This window comes from Lampetra fluviatilis, chromosome 75, assembly GCF_964198595.1.
Source record: "Lampetra fluviatilis chromosome 75, kcLamFluv1.1, whole genome shotgun sequence".
Lineage (NCBI taxonomy): Eukaryota > Metazoa > Chordata > Hyperoartia > Petromyzontiformes > Petromyzontidae > Lampetra > Lampetra fluviatilis.
Genome location: NC_136349.1, coordinates 788,168 through 808,945, shown reverse-complemented (window position 1 = coordinate 808,945; position 20,778 = coordinate 788,168). Strand labels below are relative to the sequence as shown.

Below are 20,778 nucleotides of genomic sequence, written 5' to 3'. Positions count from 1 at the left end.
GGACATGGAAGGAGAAGGGCTGTTTGCTGCATACCATAAGAGGCAGAAAAGGGATGTTGGGACCCCACCAGCAGTACAGCTAAGTCACTACATTGACATGGCAGAAGGACAGAATGCCCTTTTGTTCTGGGCACTGAACAGTAAGACTCTTCCTTCACTCTTTCAAGTAGCCATCCGAGTCTTGGCAGTGCCTGCTTCTAGTGCTCCAGTGGAGCGAGTTTTCAGCCATGGTGGCATCATTCTGCGTCCCCATCGTGCACAAATGACTGACAGACTGTTGGCCAATTTGATCTTTTGCAAATGCAATGCAGTGTAGGGGCCTCCCTCCACCTGTCCACAGCACGCATGCGCACACACACTCACTCTCTGCTCATCACCTGTCCACACAGCTCTCTCTCTCTCATACACACCAGTCTCTATGGAGGCATTCCAATTATATTATCAGGTTGGTCCAGTTTTTCAGAAGTGATCATTTTGAAGAGTGAGGATTTTATTGATGACATGTTTAAAAAAGTTTAGGCTAAAAGAACCCATGTCTATTTGAAAGTTAAACTGTTTTGCAATATGAGGTCAATGCAATACAGGACTGAAGCTGATGTGCATTGTTCTAGTGCAATATGCTGTTGAAATAAGAGCATTTTTTGTGAAAATTAAATTTTCTGTTTTTTACTGTTTGATTAATGTCATTGTATAAAAAGAGGTTTAAATAAATACAAATCTTACAGACATACATGATATGTATAAATTTTATTTCTGTGGTAAGAGGACTTGAAATGACTCGAAACTAAAATGGTAGGACTTTGGACTCGACTTGAGACTTGCAGGCTTTGACTTCTGACTCGACTTGGGACTTGCCTCATCTTTGACTCGACTTGACTCGGGACTCGAGAGCAAAGACTTGAGACTTACTTGTGACTTGCATAACAATGACTTTGTCCCACCTCTGGACTGTATAGTGTAGTTTATTGTATAATATAATCTATTGTGTTATTTGTAGTGTAGTGTATAGTGTAGTGTACAATGTAGTGTATAATGTAGTGTATAATAGAGTGTATTATGTAATCTGAAGTATAGTGTATAGTGTAGTGTATAGTGTAGTGTGTAGTCTATTGTATAATATAGTGTATGTTATTTGCAGTGTAGTGTATAGTGTAGTGTACAGTGTAGTGAATGGTATTGTAGTTTGTAGTCGTGTTTAGTAGTTTATAGCGCAGTGCAGGGGTCCCCCAACCCCGGGCCACGGACGGGCAGCGGTCCGTGGCCTGTTAGGAACCGGGCCGCACCACAGGAGGTGAGAGCGGTGAGTCCGCGCGTGGCCCGCCCATTATTTTATTATTCACCACTTCCGTCCACGCCTCTTTCCCGCACTGCGCACTTGTCTCAGTCGCAGTGTTGCTAAGCCCACAAGCTGCCACAATGAGTAAAAAATTAACCCGTAAAAACAAAGTTTTTCACTATAAATCCTTTATTTGCGTGGCATCGGTTTTATTTTATTATTCATTTCTGTTTTCTCTTGAGTAAGAGTTTCATTTTTATCACATTGGTATTTTAAATTAAATATGAAATTGTTTTTCCCTAAAAAGTGGAAAATTTTGGAAAAAAAATTTCACGAAAATAAATTGTCACGCACAACGAGTCTGTGTGCAAAATGTCAGCTCGATTGGATCACGGGAAGTGGGTTAAAACACGACCGAAAGATTTGCATGGTCGTAAGCGCGCAAGCAAGCAAGCAAGTGAACTTAATATAAAGGATTTAAGAAACACAAAGCGAGATAGACACAGAGAAAGAGAAACAGACATACAGAGCCAGGACAGAGAGAGGGACAGACAAAGATTCAGAGAGAGAGAGAGAAAGATGCAGGATCGACAGAGACAGAAAGGTACAGAGGGAGAGACAGACAGCGATACAGGTAGAATGATTCCCGAAAGCAGGAGGCATGAGACATGATTCACTAACATTTTCCAGAAGCAAGCAAATCTTAAGCAAGAAGACCAAACACTGAACATCGTAAAGAACAACATGCGTATTCAGTAACAGCTCTGTATACCTGCGAGACTTGGACATTAAAACAAAGACGGACAGAGATAAGATATTGACACTCGAAATGTATTGCAGCTGCTGCTGCTGTGACCACTCCAGGACTCCCCGCACTGCGAGCTCAGTCGAGGCTCTCACCGCGCTGTCCGCTCGCTGCCGTGCCGAGTGAGCGGACAGCCGCTATTGGTACCAGAGCAGCGCGCTGAGTCGGGGTCCAAATTCCAATTGCCATCGAACACGAGCCCTGGGTGCTGAGAGATCCAGCGGCTGAGGTACAGGATGTCTGAGCAGGCGCAGTTGGTCGAAGAATAATCATCTTATACTTCGTATAGATTTATATATAGCAGCGTCTTATTTTTAAATCTTGTACAGATTTATATATAGCAGTGCCTTACTTTTTATATCTTGTACAGATATATATATAGCAGTGCCTTCCTTTTTAAATCTTGTACAGATTTATATATAGCAGTGCCTTCCTTTTTAAATCTTGTACAGATTTATATATAGCAGTGCCTTCCTTTTTAAATCTTGTACAGATTTATATATAGCAGTGGCTTATTCTTATATATACATAGCTCTGCCTTATTCTTATATCGTATATAGATTAAAAAATAGTAGAGCCTTTTTTTCATATTTAACTTAATTTTACATATAGCAGAGCCTTATTGTTATATCTTTTTTTATTTATATATGCTAGTGCCTTATTCTTATATCCTATGTAGATTTGTTGCGAAACTTTATTTTCATACCTTCCATAGATGTATATATAGCAGCTCCTTAATTATTATATCTTAAGGACATTGATGATGCAGCAGCTCACTTGATACAGCTATCGTGCTGTGACGGTTCCACCTCAAGACGGAGGCTTGTGTTGCCTCCGAAACGTCGTGATTTTTATTTTATTTTGATTTTACGATTATTAATTTAAATTTTTTACCTACGTGACTTTACCGAAAAAACCTAAGAATATCCTTGCAGTCACGAAAGCTTCAAATCTAGAGATGATGAAGGAGTCCACGTCTCTATTCCGAGTTGGTTTTGTTTGACCACCGCTACCGTGCAAGAATCCACATGGCCCTGACGTCTTAGTAGCGCAAGGCCCAAACGCCATGAGAAGCCACATGGCCCTAACATCACAGTAGGCCAAGGCCTAGACGCTATGAGAAGTCACGTGGCCCTGATGTCACAAGAGACCAAGGCCCATACGCCATGAGAAGTCACGTGGCTCTGACGTCACAATAACACCAGACACAACAACACTGCTCTCGCCCACAGCGCTATCACTGGTGATCGCCATCAGTGAACCGCCATCTTCTTGGTTCTTTCGGTAAAGTCACATAGAAGGGAAGTAATAAAATAATAAAAATAAAACATAATAAAATAAATTAATTCTCACGACGTTTCGGCTACAACGCAAGCAGCCGTCTTCAGGTGAAGAATGAGACACTGCCAAGCTAGGAGCTTATATATATAAGCTGGGTTGGAGGTGGAAGAGCGCCTTAACAAAAATAATATGCATATCAAGAGGAATTTAGCATGAATATGCTAAATTCCTCTTGATATGCACATATTATGTTTTATTTTTATTTTTTTATTACTTCCCTTCTACGTGACTTTACCGAAAGAACCAAGAAGATAAATCCCTGCAGTCACGAAAGCTTTAAATCGAAAGTGAACTGCCAGTTCACTGACACCGTGAGCAGTCCGTTCACTAACGCTCTGAACCCATCGCCAGGTAACCAACGCTACTGGTGCGTGGACAACGAAGGGGAGTGAGTATGCTACAGTTCACCGTCTCGCTTCGAATGCGCTCTGTGTTTACAATTCAGGAGATTGGCCGTCAATTAAATCAATAGAGCGATTGGTGAGCGGTCGCGTGATTGACAGTCGTTCCTTAAGTGATCATCAGGTGACAGGATGCGAAGCGTGACGCGTCACGTGATCAGTGCGACGTCCCTCGTGTGGTGTCGTTATTAGCATCACGACAACGTGACGCCTCTGTGTCGAGGCCTTAAATGAAGGAGGGGGGGCAGAGAGAGAGGGGGATTGGGGTTGAGAACAATGAGAGATTTGTGTGGAATTCCTGTGTATCTCTGTGTGTCTCTATCTGCTTGTGTGTCTGTCTATGTGTCCCCCTATCTGTGTTTTGTCTCTCTCTCAAATTTAGCAATCTTTGGAAGAACGTAATCAACCAGCTAAGGTGTTGACTGTTGTGTTAACCGATTCTCTGTGCTGTATTGCATTATATTTCTAAGTTTACTACGTTTGTTTTCTCATTCATTCTTGCCTGATGATGGTTGCTTGTGTTGCAATCGAAACGGCGAATTTTATTATTATTTAATTTATTTTCTTTCTACGTGACTTCACCGAAAGAACCAACGAGTAATTCCGGCAGTCACGAAAGCTTCAAATCTAGTTTAAAGAGCTATATAGCCTTACCTGATTTAGTTTTCGTCTATGGTTCTATCTGAGTCTCTGGATCTCTTTTGGTCTCTATGGTTCTCTATGACATATGGGTCTCTATTGGTCTCTTGGGCTTTAAATGGATTTGTACGAGTATGGGTTGCTATGGGTCTCTGTGGGTCTCCGGGGATGTCTATTGTTCTGTATATGGATCTCTTTGTGCCTCTTTGGGTCTGTATGAGTTGTGAGTGTCTATCGGTCTCTGTGGATGTAGTTTAGATAACGTCAACAACAACAACAACAATGGTGGTGGTACAATGCTGCAGGTGAACGCGTTGCAGAGGTGTTTTTTGAGATGATGTCGTGGCACAGAGCTCCTCCTCTAATACCAAAAAAACTGCCGCGCCGGGAGATACAATTATAATGGGGCGGTGCCGACCTGTGGCTGTGCGAGTTCAGTGGTGGTGGTGGCGATGGTGCAGAAACCCTGGACCGCACCACGGAGAGCATGGGCACGGAGCGCAGATGCACGTAGCTTGCTACACATGATGCGTAGTGACGCGTTGTGACGCGTTGTGACGCGTGGTGACACGTTGTGATGCGTGGTGACACGTGGCGATGCACGTGGCTCACGATTTACGACGTGTAGTGACGCGTAGTGAACGCAGGTCACGTGAGTCCGCGTGAGTCCACGTGAGCGTCACCACTCCAGTTGAAGAGCATCCCGCATGGAGCGTTCGACCGTCTCAGCTCCCTCACCCACGCCTATTTCGGTGGCAACCCATGGGAGTGCGAGGGCAGGGGACGACCGTGGCACTGTGGTGTGGGAGCTATGCACCAGGCTGTGTGTGTGTAGTACGCGTGCTGTGTGTAGCTACGTTGGTGTTGTGTGCATGGCATCGTGGTGTGTGCGTGCATATGTTGCGTGTCTTTATGTATCTGTGTGTGTGTGTGTATGTATCTGTGTGTGTATCTGTGTATGTATCTTTGGCGGCCTCTATAGGTGCTTCTACTCGTTAACAGTTCTTGCCACAACAGTCTGTTGACGCTGTACGGGGGGTTTTTGTCTTCGTGTCTGTGTTTGTATCTGTGTGTGTGTATCTGTGTGTATATCTGTGTAGTCACGATTATCTGAACCGGTCCTGGGCCTCCTCTAGGTTGACTCTGCCTCAAATAAGTACCTGATGCGGTGTGTAAACATCGCCACTGGTCCTCATGTGCCTTTCTGGCCTTCAAAGGTGCTCGCTAACAGCACTTGCCCCAACAGTCTGTTGCACGAAATAAGGATATCTGTGTCTTTGTCTAATTTTTGTGTGTTCTCTGTAACATCCTAAAAGTTTACCAGTGTTGTGTTGCATTGAGATTATCTAGAGGAGAGGTTCTTAACATTTCACTGCAGCCTGCACCCCTTTGGTTGTCAATCCTAATAAAATGTATACTGTGAATAAACACGGAGGGTTTGATGAAACAAAGTAAGTTGTATTAACATTGCCCCGTGCTTAAGTTATTTTTCGATTATTTACCTTCTAAAAATAATCTGCCCATGTCTCGCATCCCCAGGGTGTGCGTGCTGCACCCCAGACTAAGAAGAGCCACTGGGCTTAGAGTGTGGAGCTGCCTGTGCCGGTTACCAACAGCGTGGCCGTTATTGGTACCAGAGCACTTTGCGTTGTCTGGGTTCACCGCATACGACGACCCATCCCACTCATTTCGCACGATGCCCGAGTGCTGAGCGACCCAGCCACTCAAGTAGAGAATGTCCGTGCACTGACAGTCCCAGGGGTGTGGAGCGGAATGATCTATAACTCTGCACATAAAGCACTCAGCCTGACTAGAACAACAACAACAACCTGCAGCTTCAGCTCCTCCATTAGAACAACGCCCACCTCTTGTCTCCTTGACCTGCATCTTCATCCTCCTACTGGTACTCACTGCCCCTGCAAACCAGCTATGAGCAGACCAACCACTCCCACTATCACTACCCGTATCACTACCCCGATGACTACCCCTATCACTACCCCAATCACTACCCCTATCACTATCATTACCACTATCACTACCTCTACAGCTATCACTACCCCTATCACTACCCCGATGTCTACCCCTATCACTACCCCAACGCCTACCACTACCCATATCTATACGCCTACCTTCTCTCTACCCTTATCATTGTCATTTTTCCTATCACTACCCCTATCACTACCCCAATCCCAATAACTACCTCTAGCACTAGCCAAACCCTATCACTACCCTCACCACTATGACTATCACGACCGCTTTCACTATTATTACCAATATTACTATCACTATCCCAACCCCAATTACTACCCCTAACTCAACCTCTATTACTACCCCAACCACTATCACTACCCCAACCCGTATCACTACCCCTTTCACGAATTCTATCACTACCCTAAACATTGTCACTCAGCGATCACTACCACAACGATTACCCCAACCCCTATTGCAACCCCGCCCAATGGCAATGTCGCTGTGCAGTGCAAGGTGACTCGGAACCTGCCTGCAACCTGTAACCAGGCTGATGATGACGCAGTTGATGACGATGATGATGCTGTAGCTGAGTAATATGATGATGCAGCTGATGATGATACTGCTGAAGATGAAGACGATGCAGCTGATGGTGATGATAATGTTAAATGAGTCCACGTCTCTAGTCCGAGTTGGTTCTGTTTGAGCATCACTACGCCAGAGCGAGAAGCCACGTGGCCCTGACGTCACAGTAGACCAAGATCCAGACGCCATGAGAAGTCACGTGGCTCTGACGTCACAGTAGACCAAGACCCAGACACCATGAGAAGTCACGTGGCCCTGACGTCACAGTAGACCAAGACCCAGACGCCATGAGAAGTCACGTGGCTCTGACGTCACAGTAGACCAAGACCCAGACACCATGAGAAGTCACGTGGCCCTGACGTCACAGTAGACCAAGACCCAGACGCCATGAGAAGCCACGTGGCCCTGACGTCACAGTAGACCAAGACCCAGACACCATGAGAAGTCACGTGGCCCTGACGTCACAGTAGACCAAGACCCAGACGCCATGAGAATCCACGTGGCCACAACAATCAACAACACACAAGTCACAACAACAACATCGCAATTCCTGCTGACGTCAGATGCTAGAATCTTGTCATCATCACCATTACCATCAATTCTGTCGCCCACAGCGCTATCGCTGATGATTTCCGTCAGTGAACCGCCGGACCCAGCTCAGAAATCCTCTCTAATCAAGACGCTCATACATCGGGCTAAAACAGTGTCAGATGATGAAAGTCTAGTGAGAGAGATTAAACATGTTAAAGAAGCACTAAGACAGAATGGCTACAATATTGCTCAAATTAACAGAGCACTAATTGCCAAATCACGATCGCAAAGCAACACTGCTGAAAGCGATCAGATTATTAAAACAATAAAAATACCATTTATCTCAGGAGTAACTGACAAATTAGCCCGTGTTTTGCAAAAGCATAACATTACAGTAAGATTTGGTACAGTACACAAAATTCAACAACTAGTAACGTGCACTAAAGACGAATTGCCTAAATTATCAACAGAAGGTGTATATCGGATTAATTGTGTATGTGGCAGATGCTATATTGGACAGACAGGGCGTAACGTTAGTGTAAGACTAAAAGAACACCAGAGAAATATTAAACTATCGCAAACACAACTGTCAGCAGTGGCAGAACATGCTTGTCAACAGGGACACTCAATTGATTTTGACAACGTTGAAGTGTTGTGTAAAACTAGTTACTACTGGCAAAGACTAATTAGAGAATCCATTGAGATTGAGAGAAACAGAAATAACTTTAATCGCTCAGACAGCTACAGGCTTAGTGCGGCCTGGAAGCGTATTATTAAATAAGATGCATTACAATTCCTTATAAGGGAAACAAGCACTAACTGATTATTAATGTAGCATAATCACAATAGAACACATTCCAAATGATTACTAATCTACAACTCGCATCGTAACAATAGCCTTATTACTAATCAAGTATATAATTACAATAACCCCCCCCTCAAATCTTTGCACCTGATGAGTTAATGAGTTAATGATGACGTCACCCTGCTGCTGCTCTATATAAGAACGGGAGACACAGCAGAGCCTCACCATTTTGCCGAATTGCCCGATGATGCTGGATGCAATTACCAGCGAAACGTCGTACTCAAATTGTAAATGTTGTGGTTTCACGCTTCAACACACCGGTGGGCTAAAGCAGTGAACTATTTGTCTTTTGTCAACGTGACACTTTTTTTACTGATTGGCCGTGTCGGGTGGTGGAGGGTTACGACACATTTATAAATAACGCGATCTAAACCCAAAAATCGTTGATTATGAACAATATTGTGTAGTGTATAGTGTAGTTTATAAAGTAGTGTATAGTGTAGTTTATGAAGTAGTGTATAGTGTAGTTTATGAAGTAGTGTATAGTGTAGTGTATAGTGTAGTGATTAGTGTAGTGTATAGTGTAGTGTATAGTGCAGGTTATAGTAGTGTATAGTGTAGTGTATAGTGTAGTTTATAGTCGTGTATAGTGCATAGTAGTGTAGGTTTCGTGTAGTTTAGTGTATCGTAGTGTAAGTTCCTGTATAGAAGTGTATACTAGTGCATAGTAGTGTATAGTGTAGTGTATGTAGGATGTGAAACCGTGCGATGCGGTAACGTATTTATTTGATAGTTGAGCAGCTGCTGCGACTGGAAGGATGCTAAGCATAGTTGGTGTGATGATAGTTTTAGCTTCTTGCTGACCAGATGCATTGTGGTGCATTCATGGCAAGCACTTTCAGAGACCCATAGACTGAAACCGTCACCCATAGACTCACACAGGAAACCACAGAATCACCACACAGAGACACATAGACTCATCAGCACACAGAGACCCATATACTCATCACCACACAGAGAGCCATAGACTCGTCACCACACAGATACCCATAGACTCATCACCACACAGAGACCCATATACTCATCACCACACAGAGAGCCATAGACTCGTCACCACACAGAGAACCATAGACTTGTCACAACACAGAGAGCCATAGACTCGTCACCACACAGAGAGTCATCGATTCATCACCACACAGAGAGCTATAGAGTCATCACACAGAGACCCATAGACCCATCAACACACAAAGGAGACTCAGACAGAGATGCATAGACTCACACATGTACCCATAGACTCACACAGAGACCCAACGACTCACGCACAAACATAGACCACCACACAGAGACCCACAGACTCATCACCACCACACAGAGACCCATAGACTCATCACCACACAGAGATCCACAGACTCATCACCACCACACAGAGACCCATAGACTCATCACCACACAGAGACCCACAGACTCATCACCACCACACAGAGACCCATAGACTCATCACCACACAGAGACCCACAGACTCATCACCACCACACAGAGACCCATAGACTCACCACTCAGAGACCCACAGACTCATCACCACCACACAGAGACCCACAGACTCATCACCACACAGAGACCCACAGACTCATCACCACCACACAGAGACCCATAGACTCATCACCATACAGAGACCCACAGACTCATCACCATACAGAGACCCACAGACTCATCACCACCACACAGAGACCCATAGACTCACCACTCAGAGACCCACAGACTCATCACCACCACACAGAGACCCACAGACTCATCACCACACAGAGACCCACAGACTCATCACCACCACACAGAGACCCATAGACTCATCACCATACAGAGACCCACAGACTCATCACCACCACACAGAGACCCATAGACTCACCACTACACAGAGACCCATAGACTCACACAGAGACCCATAGACTCATCACCACCACACAGACACCCACAGACTCATCATCACCACACAGAGGAGACTTGAGGACTTCAGGGCCGTTTAATCTTCGACTGCGCGACGCCTCTTCTCCGAGCCCCCTCCACGATCGCCACGGCCACCAACAAAGACAGCGCAGACAGCAGCAGCAGCAGAGACCCTCCCCCTCCTTCTACTCCTGCCCCTCCTCCTACTCCTCCTCCCCCTACTCCTCCTCCTCCCCCTCCCCCTACTCCTCCTCCTCCCCCTCCTTCTCCTCCTCCTCCCTCTCCTGCCCCTTCTCCTGCTCCTCCTTCTCCTTCTGCTGCTCCTCCTATTCCTTCAGCCCCTCCCCCTACTCCTCCTCCTCCCCCTCCTACTCCTCCTCCTGCCCCTACTCCTCCTGCCCCTACCCCTCCTCCTGCTCCTCCTGCCCCTCCCCCTGCTCCTCCTGCTCCTGCTGCCGCTGCCGTCGCTGCTCGCGGCCTGAGGTGCTCGGCTCCGCCCACCGCGGTCACGTGCTCGAGCCAGCGGCTGAGGGTGGCGCCGGGGGACATCGGCAGGGAGCGGTGCAGCGCGCTGGCGGCACGGGCAGCTGCGCGGAGCCTGCGGGGGGGGGGGGGGTAGTGAGTGGGTGGGTGGGTGGGTGAGTGGGTGGGTAGGTGGGTGAGTGGGTGGGTAGGTGGGTGAGTTGGTGGGTGGGTGGTTCAGTGAGTGGGTGTGGTGGTGGGTGGGTGAGTGTGTGGGTGGGTGAGTGGGTGGGTGGGTGAGTGGGTTGGTGGGTGGGTGGTGAGTGTGCGGGTGGGTGGGTGAGTGGGTGGGTGGGTGGGTGTGTGAGTGGGTGGGTGGGTGAGTGGGTGCGTGGGTGAGTGAGTGGGTGGGTGGGTGAGTGTGTGGGTGGGTGGGTGGGTTGGTGGGAGGGTGAGTGGGTGGGTGTGGTGGTGAATGGGTGGGTGTGGTGGTGAGTGGGTGGGTGTGGTGGATGAGTGGGTGGGTGGGTGGGTGAGTGGGTGGGTGGGTGGGTGAGTGAGTGAGTGAGTGGGTGGGTGGGTGGGTGGGTGGGTGAGTGGGTGGGTGGGTGGGTGAGTGGGTGGGTGGGTGGGTGAGTGGGTGAGTGGGTGGGTGGTTCAGTGGGTGGGTGGGTGGTTCAGTGGGTGGGTGTGGTGGTGGGTGGTTGTGGTGGTGGGTGGGTGGGTGGGTGAGTGGGTGAGTGGGTGGGTGGGTGAGTGTGTGAGTTGGTGGGTGAGTGAGTGGGTGTGGTGGTGGGTGAGTGGGTGGGTGAGTGAGTGAGTGAGTGGGTGGGTGGGTGAGTGAGTGTGTGGGTGAGTGGGTGGGTGGGTGGGTGAGTGAGTGAGTGGGTGGGTGGGTGAGTGAGTGGGTGGGTGGGTGAGTGAGTGTGTGGGTGAGTGAGTGTGTGGGTGAGTGGGTTGGTGGGTGGGTTGGTGGGTGGGTGGGTGAGTGGGTGGGTGGGTGAGTGGGTGGGTGAGTGGGTGGGTGAGTGGATGGGTGTGGTGGTGAGTGGGTGGGTGAGTTTGTGTGGTGGTGAGTGGGTGGGTGAGTGGGTGGGTGGGTGGTTCAGTGGGTGGTTCAGTGGGTGGTTCAGTGAGTGAGTGGGTGGGTGAGTGGGTGGGTGGTTCAGTGGGTGGTTCAGTGGGTAAGTGGGTGGGTGGGTGAGTGAGTGGGTGATGAGTGGGTGGTGAGTGGGTGGTGAGTGAGTGGGTGAGTGGGTGGGTGAGTTTGTGTGGTGGTGAGTTTTTGTGGTGGTGAGTGGGTGGGTGAGTGAGTGGGTGTGGGGGTGAGTGGGTGAGTGTGTGTGGTGGTGAGTGTGTGTGGTGGTGAGTGGGTTGTTGTGTGGGTGAGTGTGTGGGTGAGTGGGTGGGTGAGTGGGTGGGTGAGTTTGTGTGGTGGTGAGTGGGTGGGTGAGTGAGTGGGTGTGGTGGTGAGTGGGTGAATCAGTGAGTGGGTGGGTGGGTGAGTGTGTGTGGTGGTGAGTGGATGTAGTGGTGAGTGGATGTGGTGGTGGGTGAGTGGGTGAGTGGGTGGGTGGGTGAGTGTGAGTGGGTGGGTGAGTGAGTGGGTGTGGTGGTGGGTGAGTGGGTGGGTGGGTGGGTGAGTGAGTGGGTGAGTGGGTGGGTGGGTGGGTGGGTGAGTGGGTGGGTGGGTGGGTGAGTGTGTGTGTGGGTGAGTGAGTGTGTGGGTGGGTGGGTGAGTGGGTGGGTGAGTGGGTAGGTGGGTGAGTGGGTGGGTGGGTGAGTGGGTTGGTGGGTGAGTGGGTGGGTGAGTGGGTGGGTGAGTGGATGGGTGTGGTGGTGAGTGGGTGGGTGTGGTGGTGAGTGAGTGGGTGAGTTTGTGTGGTGGTGAGTGGGTGGGTGAGTGGTTGGGTGGTTCAGTGGGTGGTTCAGTGGGTGAGTGAGTGGGTGGGTGAGTGGGTGGGTGGGTGGTTCAGTGGGTGGTTCAGTGGGTGAGTGGGTGGGTGGGTGAGTGAGTGGGTGGTGAGTGGGTGGTGAGTGAGTGGGTGGGTGAGTTTGTGTGGTGGTGAGTTTGTGTGGTGGTGAGTGGGTGGGTGAGTGAGTGGGTGTGTGGGTGAGTGTGTGTAGTGGTGAGTGTGTGTGGTGGTGAGTGTGTGTGGTGGTGAGTGGGTTGGTGTGTGGGTGAGTGTGTGGGTGAGTGAGTGGGTGGGTGAGTGAGTGGGTTTGGTGGTGAGTGGGTGAATCAGTGGGTGGGTGGGTGAGTGTGTGTGGTGGTGAGTGGATGTGGTGGTGAGTGGATGTGGTGGTGAGTGGGTTGGTGGGTTGGTGAGTGGGTTGGTGGGTGGGTGAGTGGGTGGGTAGGTGGGTGAGTTGGTGGGTGGGTGGTTCAGTGAGTGGGTGTGGTGGTGGGTGTGGTGGTGGGTGGGTGAGTGTGTGGGTGGGTGAGTGGGTGGGTGGGTGAGTGGGTTGGTGGGTGGGTGGTGAGTGTGTGGGTGGGTGGGTGGGTGGGTGTGTGAGTGGGTGGGTGGGTGGGTGAGTGGGTGCGTGGGTGAGTGAGTGGGTGGGTGGGTTGGTGGGTGGGTGGGTAAGTGTGTGGGTGGGTGGGTTGGTGGGAGGGTGAGTGGGTGGGTGTGGTGGTGAATGGGTGGGTGTGGTGGTGAGTGGGTGGGTGTGGTGGATGAGTGGGTGGGTGGGTGGGTGAGTGGGTGGGTGGGTGGGTGAGTGAGTGAGTGAGTGAGTGGGTGGGTGGGTGGGTGGGTGGGTGGGTGGGTGGGTGAGTGGGTGGGTGGGTGAGTGGGTGGGTGAGTGGGTGGGTGGTTCAGTGGGTGGGTGGGTGGTTCAGTGGGTGGGTGTGGTGGTGGGTGGTTGTGGTGGTGGGTGGGTGGGTGGGTGAGTGGGTGAGTGGGTGGGTGGGTGAGTGTGTGAGTTGGTGGGTGAGTGAGTGGGTGTGGTGGTGGGTGAGTGGGTGGGTGAGTGAGTGAGTGGGTGGGTGGGTGGGTGAGTGAGTGTGTGGGTGAGTGGGTGGGTGAGTGAGTGGGTGGGTGGGTGAGTGAGTGTGTGGGTGAGTGAGTGTGTGGGTGAGTGGGTTGGTGGGTGGGTTGGTGGGTGGGTGGGTGGGTTGGTGGGTGGGTGGGTGGGTGAGTGGGTGGGTGGGTGAGTGGGTGGGTGAGTGGATGGGTGTGGTGGTGAGTGGGTGGGTGAGTTTGTGTGGTGGTGAGTGGGTGGGTGAGTGGGTGGGTGAGTGGGTGGGTGGTTCAGTGGGTGGTTCAGTGGGTGGTTCGGTGAGTGAGTGGGTGGGTGAGTGGGTGGGTGGTTCAGTGGGTGGTTCAGTGGGTGAGTGGGTGGGTGGGTGGGTGAGTGAGTGGGTGATGAGTGGGTGGTGAGTGGGTGGTGAGTGAGTGGGTGAGTGGGTGGGTGAGTTTGTGTGGTGGTGAGTTTTTGTGGTGGTGAGTGGGTGGGTGAGTGAGTGGGTGTGGGGGTGAGTGGGTGAGTGTGTGTAGTGGTGAGTGTGTGTGTGGTGGTGAGTGTGTGTGGTGGTGAGTGGGTTGTTGTGTGGGTGAGTGTGTGGGTGAGTGGGTGGGTGAGTGGGTGGGTGAGTTTGTGTGGTGGTGAGTGGGTGGGTGAGTGAGTGGGTGTGGTGGTGAGTGGGTTAATCAGTGAGTGGGTGGGTGGGTGAGTGTGTGTGGTGGTGAGTGGATGTAGTGGTGAGTGGATGTGGTGGTGGGTGAGTGGGTGAGTGGGTGGGTGGGTGAGTGTGAGTGGGTGGGTGAGTGAGTGGGTGTGGTGGTGGGTGAGTGGGTGGGTGGGTGGGTGAGTGAGTGTGTGGGTGAGTGGGTGGGTGGGTGGGTGAGTGGGTGGGTGGGTGGGTGAGTGTGTGTGTGGGTGAGTGAGTGTGTGGGTGGGTGGGTGAGTGGGTGGGTGAGTGGGTAGGTGGGTGAGTGGGTGGGTGGGTGAGTGGGTGGGTGGGTGAGTGGGTTGGTGGGTGAGTGGGTGGGTGAGTGGGTGGGTGGTTCAGTGGGTGGTTCAGTGGGTGAGTGAGTGGGTGGGTGAGTGGGTGGGTGGGTGGTTCAGTGGGTGGTTCAGTGGGTGAGTGGGTGGGTGGGTGAGTGAGTGGGTGGTGAGTGGGTGGTGAGTGAGTGGGTGGGTGAGTTTGTGTGGTGGTGAGTTTGTGTGGTGGTGAGTGGGTGGGTGAGTGAGTGGGTGTGTGGGTGAGTGTGTGTAGTGGTGAGTGTGTGTGGTGGTGAGTGTGTGTGGTGGTGAGTGGGTTGGTGTGTGGGTGAGTGTGTGGGTGAGTGAGTGGGTGGGTGAGTGAGTGGGTTTGGTGGTGAGTGGGTGAATCAGTGGGTGGGTGGGTGAGTGTGTGTGGTGGTGAGTGGATGTGGTGGTGAGTGGATGTGGTGGTGAGTGGGTTGGTGGGTTGGTGAGTGGGTTGGTGGGTGGGTGAGTGGGTGGGTAGGTGGGTGAGTTGGTGGGTGGGTGGTTCAGTGAGTGGGTGTGGTGGTGGGTGTGGTGGTGGGTGGGTGAGTGTGTGGGTGGGTGAGTGGGTGGGTGGGTGAGTGGGTTGGTGGGTGGGTGGTGAGTGTGTGGGTGGGTGGGTGGGTGAGTGGGTGGGTGGGTGGGTGTGTGAGTGGGTGGGTGGGTGGGTGAGTGGGTGCGTGGGTGAGTGAGTGGGTGGGTTGGTGGGTGGGTGGGTAAGTGTGTGGGTGGGTGGGTGGGTTGGTGGGAGGGTGAGTGGGTGGGTGTGGTGGTGAATGGGTGGGTGTGGTGGTGAGTGGGTGGGTGTGGTGGATGAGTGGGTGGGTGGGTGGGTGAGTGGGTGGGTGGGTGGGTGAGTGAGTGAGTGAGTGGGTGGGTGGGTGGGTGAGTGGGTGGGTGAGTGGGTGGGTGGGTGGGTGGGTGGGTGGGTGAGTGAGTGGGTGAGTGGGTGGGTGGTTCAGTGGGTGGGTGGGTGGTTCAGTGGGTGGGTGTGGTGGTGGGTGGTTGTGGTGGTGGGTGGGTGGGTGGGTGAGTGGGTGAGTGGGTGGGTGGGTGAGTGTGTGAGTTGGTGGGTGAGTGAGTGGGTGTGGTGGTGGGTGAGTGGGTGGGTGAGTGAGTGAGTGGGTGGGTGGGTGGGTGAGTGAGTGTGTGGGTGAGTGGGTGGGTGGGTGGGTGAGTGAGTCGGTGGGTGGGTGAGTGAGTGTGTGGGTGAGTGAGTGTGTGGGTGAGTGGGTTGGTGGGTGGGTTGGTGGGTGGGTGGGTGGGTGAGTGGGTGGGTGGGTGAGTGGGTGGGTGAGTGGATGGGTGTGGTGGTGAGTGGGTGGGTGAGTTTGTGTGGTGGTGAGTGGGTGGGTGAGTGGGTGGGTGAGTGGGTGGGTGGTTCAGTGGGTGGTTCAGTGGGTGGTTCGGTGAGTGAGTGGGTGGGTGAGTGGGTGGGTGGTTCAGTGGGTGGTTCAGTGGGTGAGTGGGTGGGTGGGTGGGTGAGTGAGTGGGTGATGAGTGGGTGGTGAGTGGGTGGTGAGTGAGTGGGTGAGTGGGTGGGTGAGTTTGTGTGGTGGTGAGTTTTTGTGGTGGTGAGTGGGTGGGTGAGTGAGTGGGTGTGGGGGTGAGTGGGTGAGTGTGTGTAGTGGTGAGTGTGTGTGTGGTGGTGAGTGTGTGTGGTGGTGAGTGGGTTGTTGTGTGGGTGAGTGTGTGGGTGAGTGGGTGGGTGAGTGGGTGGGTGAGTTTGTGTGGTGGTGAGTGGGTGGGTGAGTGAGTGGGTGTGGTGGTGAGTGGGTGAATCAGTGAGTGGGTGGGTGGGTGAGTGTGTGTGGTGGTGAGTGGATGTAGTGGTGAGTGGATGTGGTGGTGGGTGAGTGGGTGAGTGGGTGGGTGGGTGAGTGTGAGTGGGTGGGTGAGTGAGTGGGTGTGGTGGTGGGTGAGTGGGTGGGTGGGTGGGTGAGTGAGTGTGTGGGTGAGTGGGTGGGTGGGTGAGTGGGTGGGTGGGTGGGTGAGTGTGTGTGTGGGTGAGTGAGTGTGTGGGTGGGTGGGTGAGTGGGTGGGTGAGTGGGTAGGTGGGTGAGTGGGTGGGTGGGTGAGTGGGTGGGTGGGTGAGTGGGTTGGTGGGTGAGTGGGTGGGTGAGTGGGTGGGTGGTTCAGTGGGTGGTTCAGTGGGTGAGTGAGTGGGTGGGTGAGTGGGTGGGTGGGTGGTTCAGTGGGTGGTTCAGTGGGTGAGTGGGTGGGTGGGTGAGTGAGTGGGTGGTGAGTGGGTGGTGAGTGAGTGGGTGGGTGAGTTTGTGTGGTGGTGAGTTTGTGTGGTGGTGAGTGGGTGGGTGAGTGAGTGGGTGTGTGGGTGAGTGTGTGTAGTGGTGAGTGTGTGTGGTGGTGAGTGTGTGTGGTGGTGAGTGGGTTGGTGTGTGGGTGAGTGTGTGGGTGAGTGAGTGGGTGGGTGAGTGAGTGGGTTTGGTGGTGAGTGGGTGAATCAGTGGGTGGGTGGGTGAGTGTGTGTGGTGGTGAGTGGATGTGGTGGTGAGTGGATGTGGTGGTGAGTGGGTTGGTGGGTTGGTGAGTGGGTTGGTGGGTGGGTGAGTGGGTGGGTAGGTGGGTGAGTTGGTGGGTGGGTGGTTCAGTGAGTGGGTGTGGTGGTGGGTGTGGTGGTGGGTGGGTGAGTGTGTGGGTGGGTGAGTGGGTGGGTGGGTGAGTGGGTTGGTGGGTGGGTGGTGAGTGTGTGGGTGGGTGGGTGGGTGAGTGGGTGGGTGGGTGGGTGTGTGAGTGGGTGGGTGGGTGGGTGGGTGAGTGGGTGCGTGGGTGAGTGAGTGGGTGCGTGGGTGAGTGAGTGGGTGGGTGAGTGGGTGGGTGGTTCAGTGGGTGGTTCAGTGGGTGAGTGAGTGGGTGGGTGAGTGGGTGGGTGGGTGGTTCAGTGGGTGGTTCAGTGGGTGAGTGGGTGGGTGGGTGAGTGAGTGGGTGGTGAGTGGGTGGTGAGTGAGTGGGTGGGTGAGTTTGTGTGGTGGTGAGTTTGTGTGGTGGTGAGTGGGTGGGTGAGTGAGTGGGTGTGTGGGTGAGTGTGTGTAGTGGTGAGTGTGTGTGGTGGTGAGTGTGTGTGGTGGTGAGTGGGTTGGTGTGTGGGTGAGTGTGTGGGTGAGTGAGTGGGTGGGTGAGTGAGTGGGTTTGGTGGTGAGTGGGTGAATCAGTGGGTGGGTGGGTGAGTGTGTGTGGTGGTGAGTGGATGTGGTGGTGAGTGGATGTGGTGGTGAGTGGGTTGGTGGGTTGGTGAGTGGGTTGGTGGGTGGGTGAGTGGGTGGGTAGGTGGGTGAGTTGGTGGGTGGGTGGTTCAGTGAGTGGGTGTGGTGGTGGGTGTGGTGGTGGGTGGGTGAGTGTGTGGGTGGGTGAGTGGGTGGGTGGGTGAGTGGGTTGGTGGGTGGGTGGTGAGTGTGTGGGTGGGTGGGTGGGTGGGTGAGTGGGTGGGTGGGTGGGTGTGTGAGTGGGTGGGTGGGTGGGTGAGTGGGTGCGTGGGTGAGTGAGTGGGTGGGTTGGTGGGTGGGTGGGTAAGTGTGTGGGTGGGTGGGTGGGTTGGTGGGAGGGTGAGTGGGTGGGTGTGGTGGTGAATGGGTGGGTGTGGTGGTGAGTGGGTGGGTGTGGTGGATGAGTGGGTGGGTGGGTGGGTGAGTGGGTGGGTGGGTGGGTGAGTGAGTGAGTGAGTGGGTGGGTGGGTGGGTGAGTGGGTGGGTGAGTGGGTGGGTGGGTGGGTGGGTGGGTGGGTGAGTGAGTGGGTGAGTGGGTGGGTGGTTCAGTGGGTGGGTGGGTGGTTCAGTGGGTGGGTGTGGTGGTGGGTGGTTGTGGTGGTGGGTGGGTGGGTGGGTGAGTGGGTGAGTGGGTGGGTGGGTGAGTGTGTGAGTTGGTGGGTGAGTGAGTGGGTGTGGTGGTGGGTGAGTGGGTGGGTGAGTGAGTGAGTGGGTGGGTGGGTGGGTGAGTGAGTGTGTGGGTGAGTGGGTGGGTGGGTGGGTGAGTGAGTCGGTGGGTGGGTGAGTGAGTGTGTGGGTGAGTGAGTGTGTGGGTGAGTGGGTTGGTGGGTGGGTTGGTGGGTGGGTGGGTGGGTGAGTGGGTGGGTGGGTGAGTGGGTGGGTGAGTGGATGGGTGTGGTGGTGAGTGGGTGGGTGAGTTTGTGTGGTGGTGAGTGGGTGGGTGAGTGGGTGGGTGAGTGGGTGGGTGGTTCAGTGGGTGGTTCAGTGGGTGGTTCGGTGAGTGAGTGGGTGGGTGAGTGGGTGGGTGGTTCAGTGGGTGGTTCAGTGGGTGAGTGGGTGGGTGGGTGGGTGAGTGAGTGGGTGATGAGTGGGTGGTGAGTGGGTGGTGAGTGAGTGGGTGAGTGGGTGGGTGAGTTTGTGTGGTGGTGAGTTTTTGTGGTGGTGAGTGGGTGGGTGAGTGAGTGGGTGTGGGGGTGAGTGGGTGAGTGTGTGTAGTGGTGAGTGTGTGTGTGGTGGTGAGTGTGTGTGGTGGTGAGTGGGTTGTTGTGTGGGTGAGTGTGTGGGTGAGTGGGTGGGTGAGTGGGTGGGTGAGTTTGTGTGGTGGTGAGTGGGTGGGTGAGTGAGTGGGTGTGGTGGTGAGTGGGTGAATCAGTGAGTGGGTGGGTGGGTGAGTGTGTGTGGTGGTGAGTGGATGTAGTGGTGAGTGGATGTGGTGGTGGGTGAGTGGGTGAGTGGGTGGGTGGGTGAGTGTGAGTGGGTGGGTGAGTGAGTGGGTGTGGTGGTGGGTGAGTGGGTGGGTGGGTGGGTGAGTGAGTGTGTGGGTGAGTGGGTGGGTGGGTGAGTGGGTGGGTGGGTGGGTGAGTGTGTGTGTGGGTGAGTGAGTGTGTGGGTGGGTGGGTGAGTGGGTGGGTGAGTGGGTAGGTGGGTGAGTGGGTGGGTGGGTGAGTGGGTGGGTGGGTGAGTGGGTTGGTGGGTGAGTGGGTGGGTGAGTGGGTGGGTGGTTCAGTGGGTGGTTCAGTGGGTGAGTGAGTGGGTGGGTGAGTGGGTGGGTGGGTGGTTCAGTGGGTGGTTCAGTGGGTGAGTGGGTGGGTGGGTGAGTGAGTGGGTGGTGAGTGGGTGGTGAGTGAGTGGGTGGGTGAGTTTGTGTGGTGGTGAGTTTGTGTGGTGGTGAGTGGGTGGGTGAGTGAGTGGGTGTGTGGGTGAGTGTGTGTAGTGGTGAGTGTGTGTGGTGGTGAGTGTGTGTGGTGGTGAGTGGGTTGGTGTGTGGGTGAGTGTGTGGGTGAGTGAGTGGGTGGGTGAGTGAGTGGGTTTGGTGGTGAGTGGGTGAATCAGTGGGTGGGTGGGTGAGTGTGTGTGGTGGTGAGTGGATGTGGTGGTGAGTGGATGTGGTGGTGAGTGGGTTGGTGGGTTGGTGAGTGGGTTGGTGGGTGGGTGAGTGGGTGGGTAGGTGGGTGAGTTGGTGGGTGGGTGGTTCAGTGAGTGGGTGTGGTGGTGGGTGTGGTGGTGGGTGGGTGAGTGTGTGGGTGGGTGAGTGGGTGGGTGGGTGAGTGGGTTGGTGGGTGGGTGGTGAGTGTGTGGGTGGGTGGGTGGGTGGGTGAGTGGGTGGGTGGGTGGGTGTGTGAGTGGGTGGGTGGGTGGGTGGGTGAGTGGGTGCGTGGGTGAGTGAGTGGGTGCGTGGGTGAGTGAGTGGGTGGGTGGGTTGGTGGGTGGGTGGGTAAGTGTGTGGGTGGGTGGGTGGGTTGGTGGGAGGGTGAGTGGGTGGGTGTGGTGGTGAATGGGTGGGTGTGGTGGTGAGTGGGTGGGTGTGGTGGATGAGTGGGTGGGTGGGTGGGTGAGTGGGTGGGTGGGTGGGTGAGTGAGTGAGTGAGTGAGTGGGTGGGTGGGTGGGTGAGTGGGTGGGTGGGTGAGTGGGTGGGTGGGTGGGTGGGTGAGTGGGTGGGTGGGTGGGTGAGTGAGTGGGTGAGTGGGTGGGTGGTTCAGTGGGTGGGTGGGTGGTTCAGTGGGTGGGTGTGGTGGTGGGTGGTTGTGGTGGTGGGTGGGTGGGTGAGTGGGTGAGTGGGTGGGTGGGTGAGTGTGTGAGTTGGTGGGTGAGTGAGTGGGTGTGGTGG

General features: G+C 53.7%; 1 protein-coding gene across 1 annotated transcript in view; it reads right to left on the bottom strand.

Moving 5' to 3' along the window:
* Positions 1-2,172: 2,172 nt before the first annotated feature.
* LOC144953370 (UDP-glucuronosyltransferase 3A1-like) overlaps positions 2,173-20,778 on the bottom strand; it is a 56,311-nt gene continuing 37,705 nt past the window's right edge. The window contains exons 8-10 of the mRNA XM_078883932.1: positions 10,698-10,890; positions 6,097-6,208; positions 2,173-2,321 (exon numbers count right to left, since the gene is read on the bottom strand). Coding sequence (XP_078740058.1) covers positions 2,173-2,321; positions 6,097-6,208; positions 10,698-10,890 — 454 coding nt within the window. The remainder of the gene's footprint in view (positions 2,322-6,096; positions 6,209-10,697; positions 10,891-20,778) is intronic.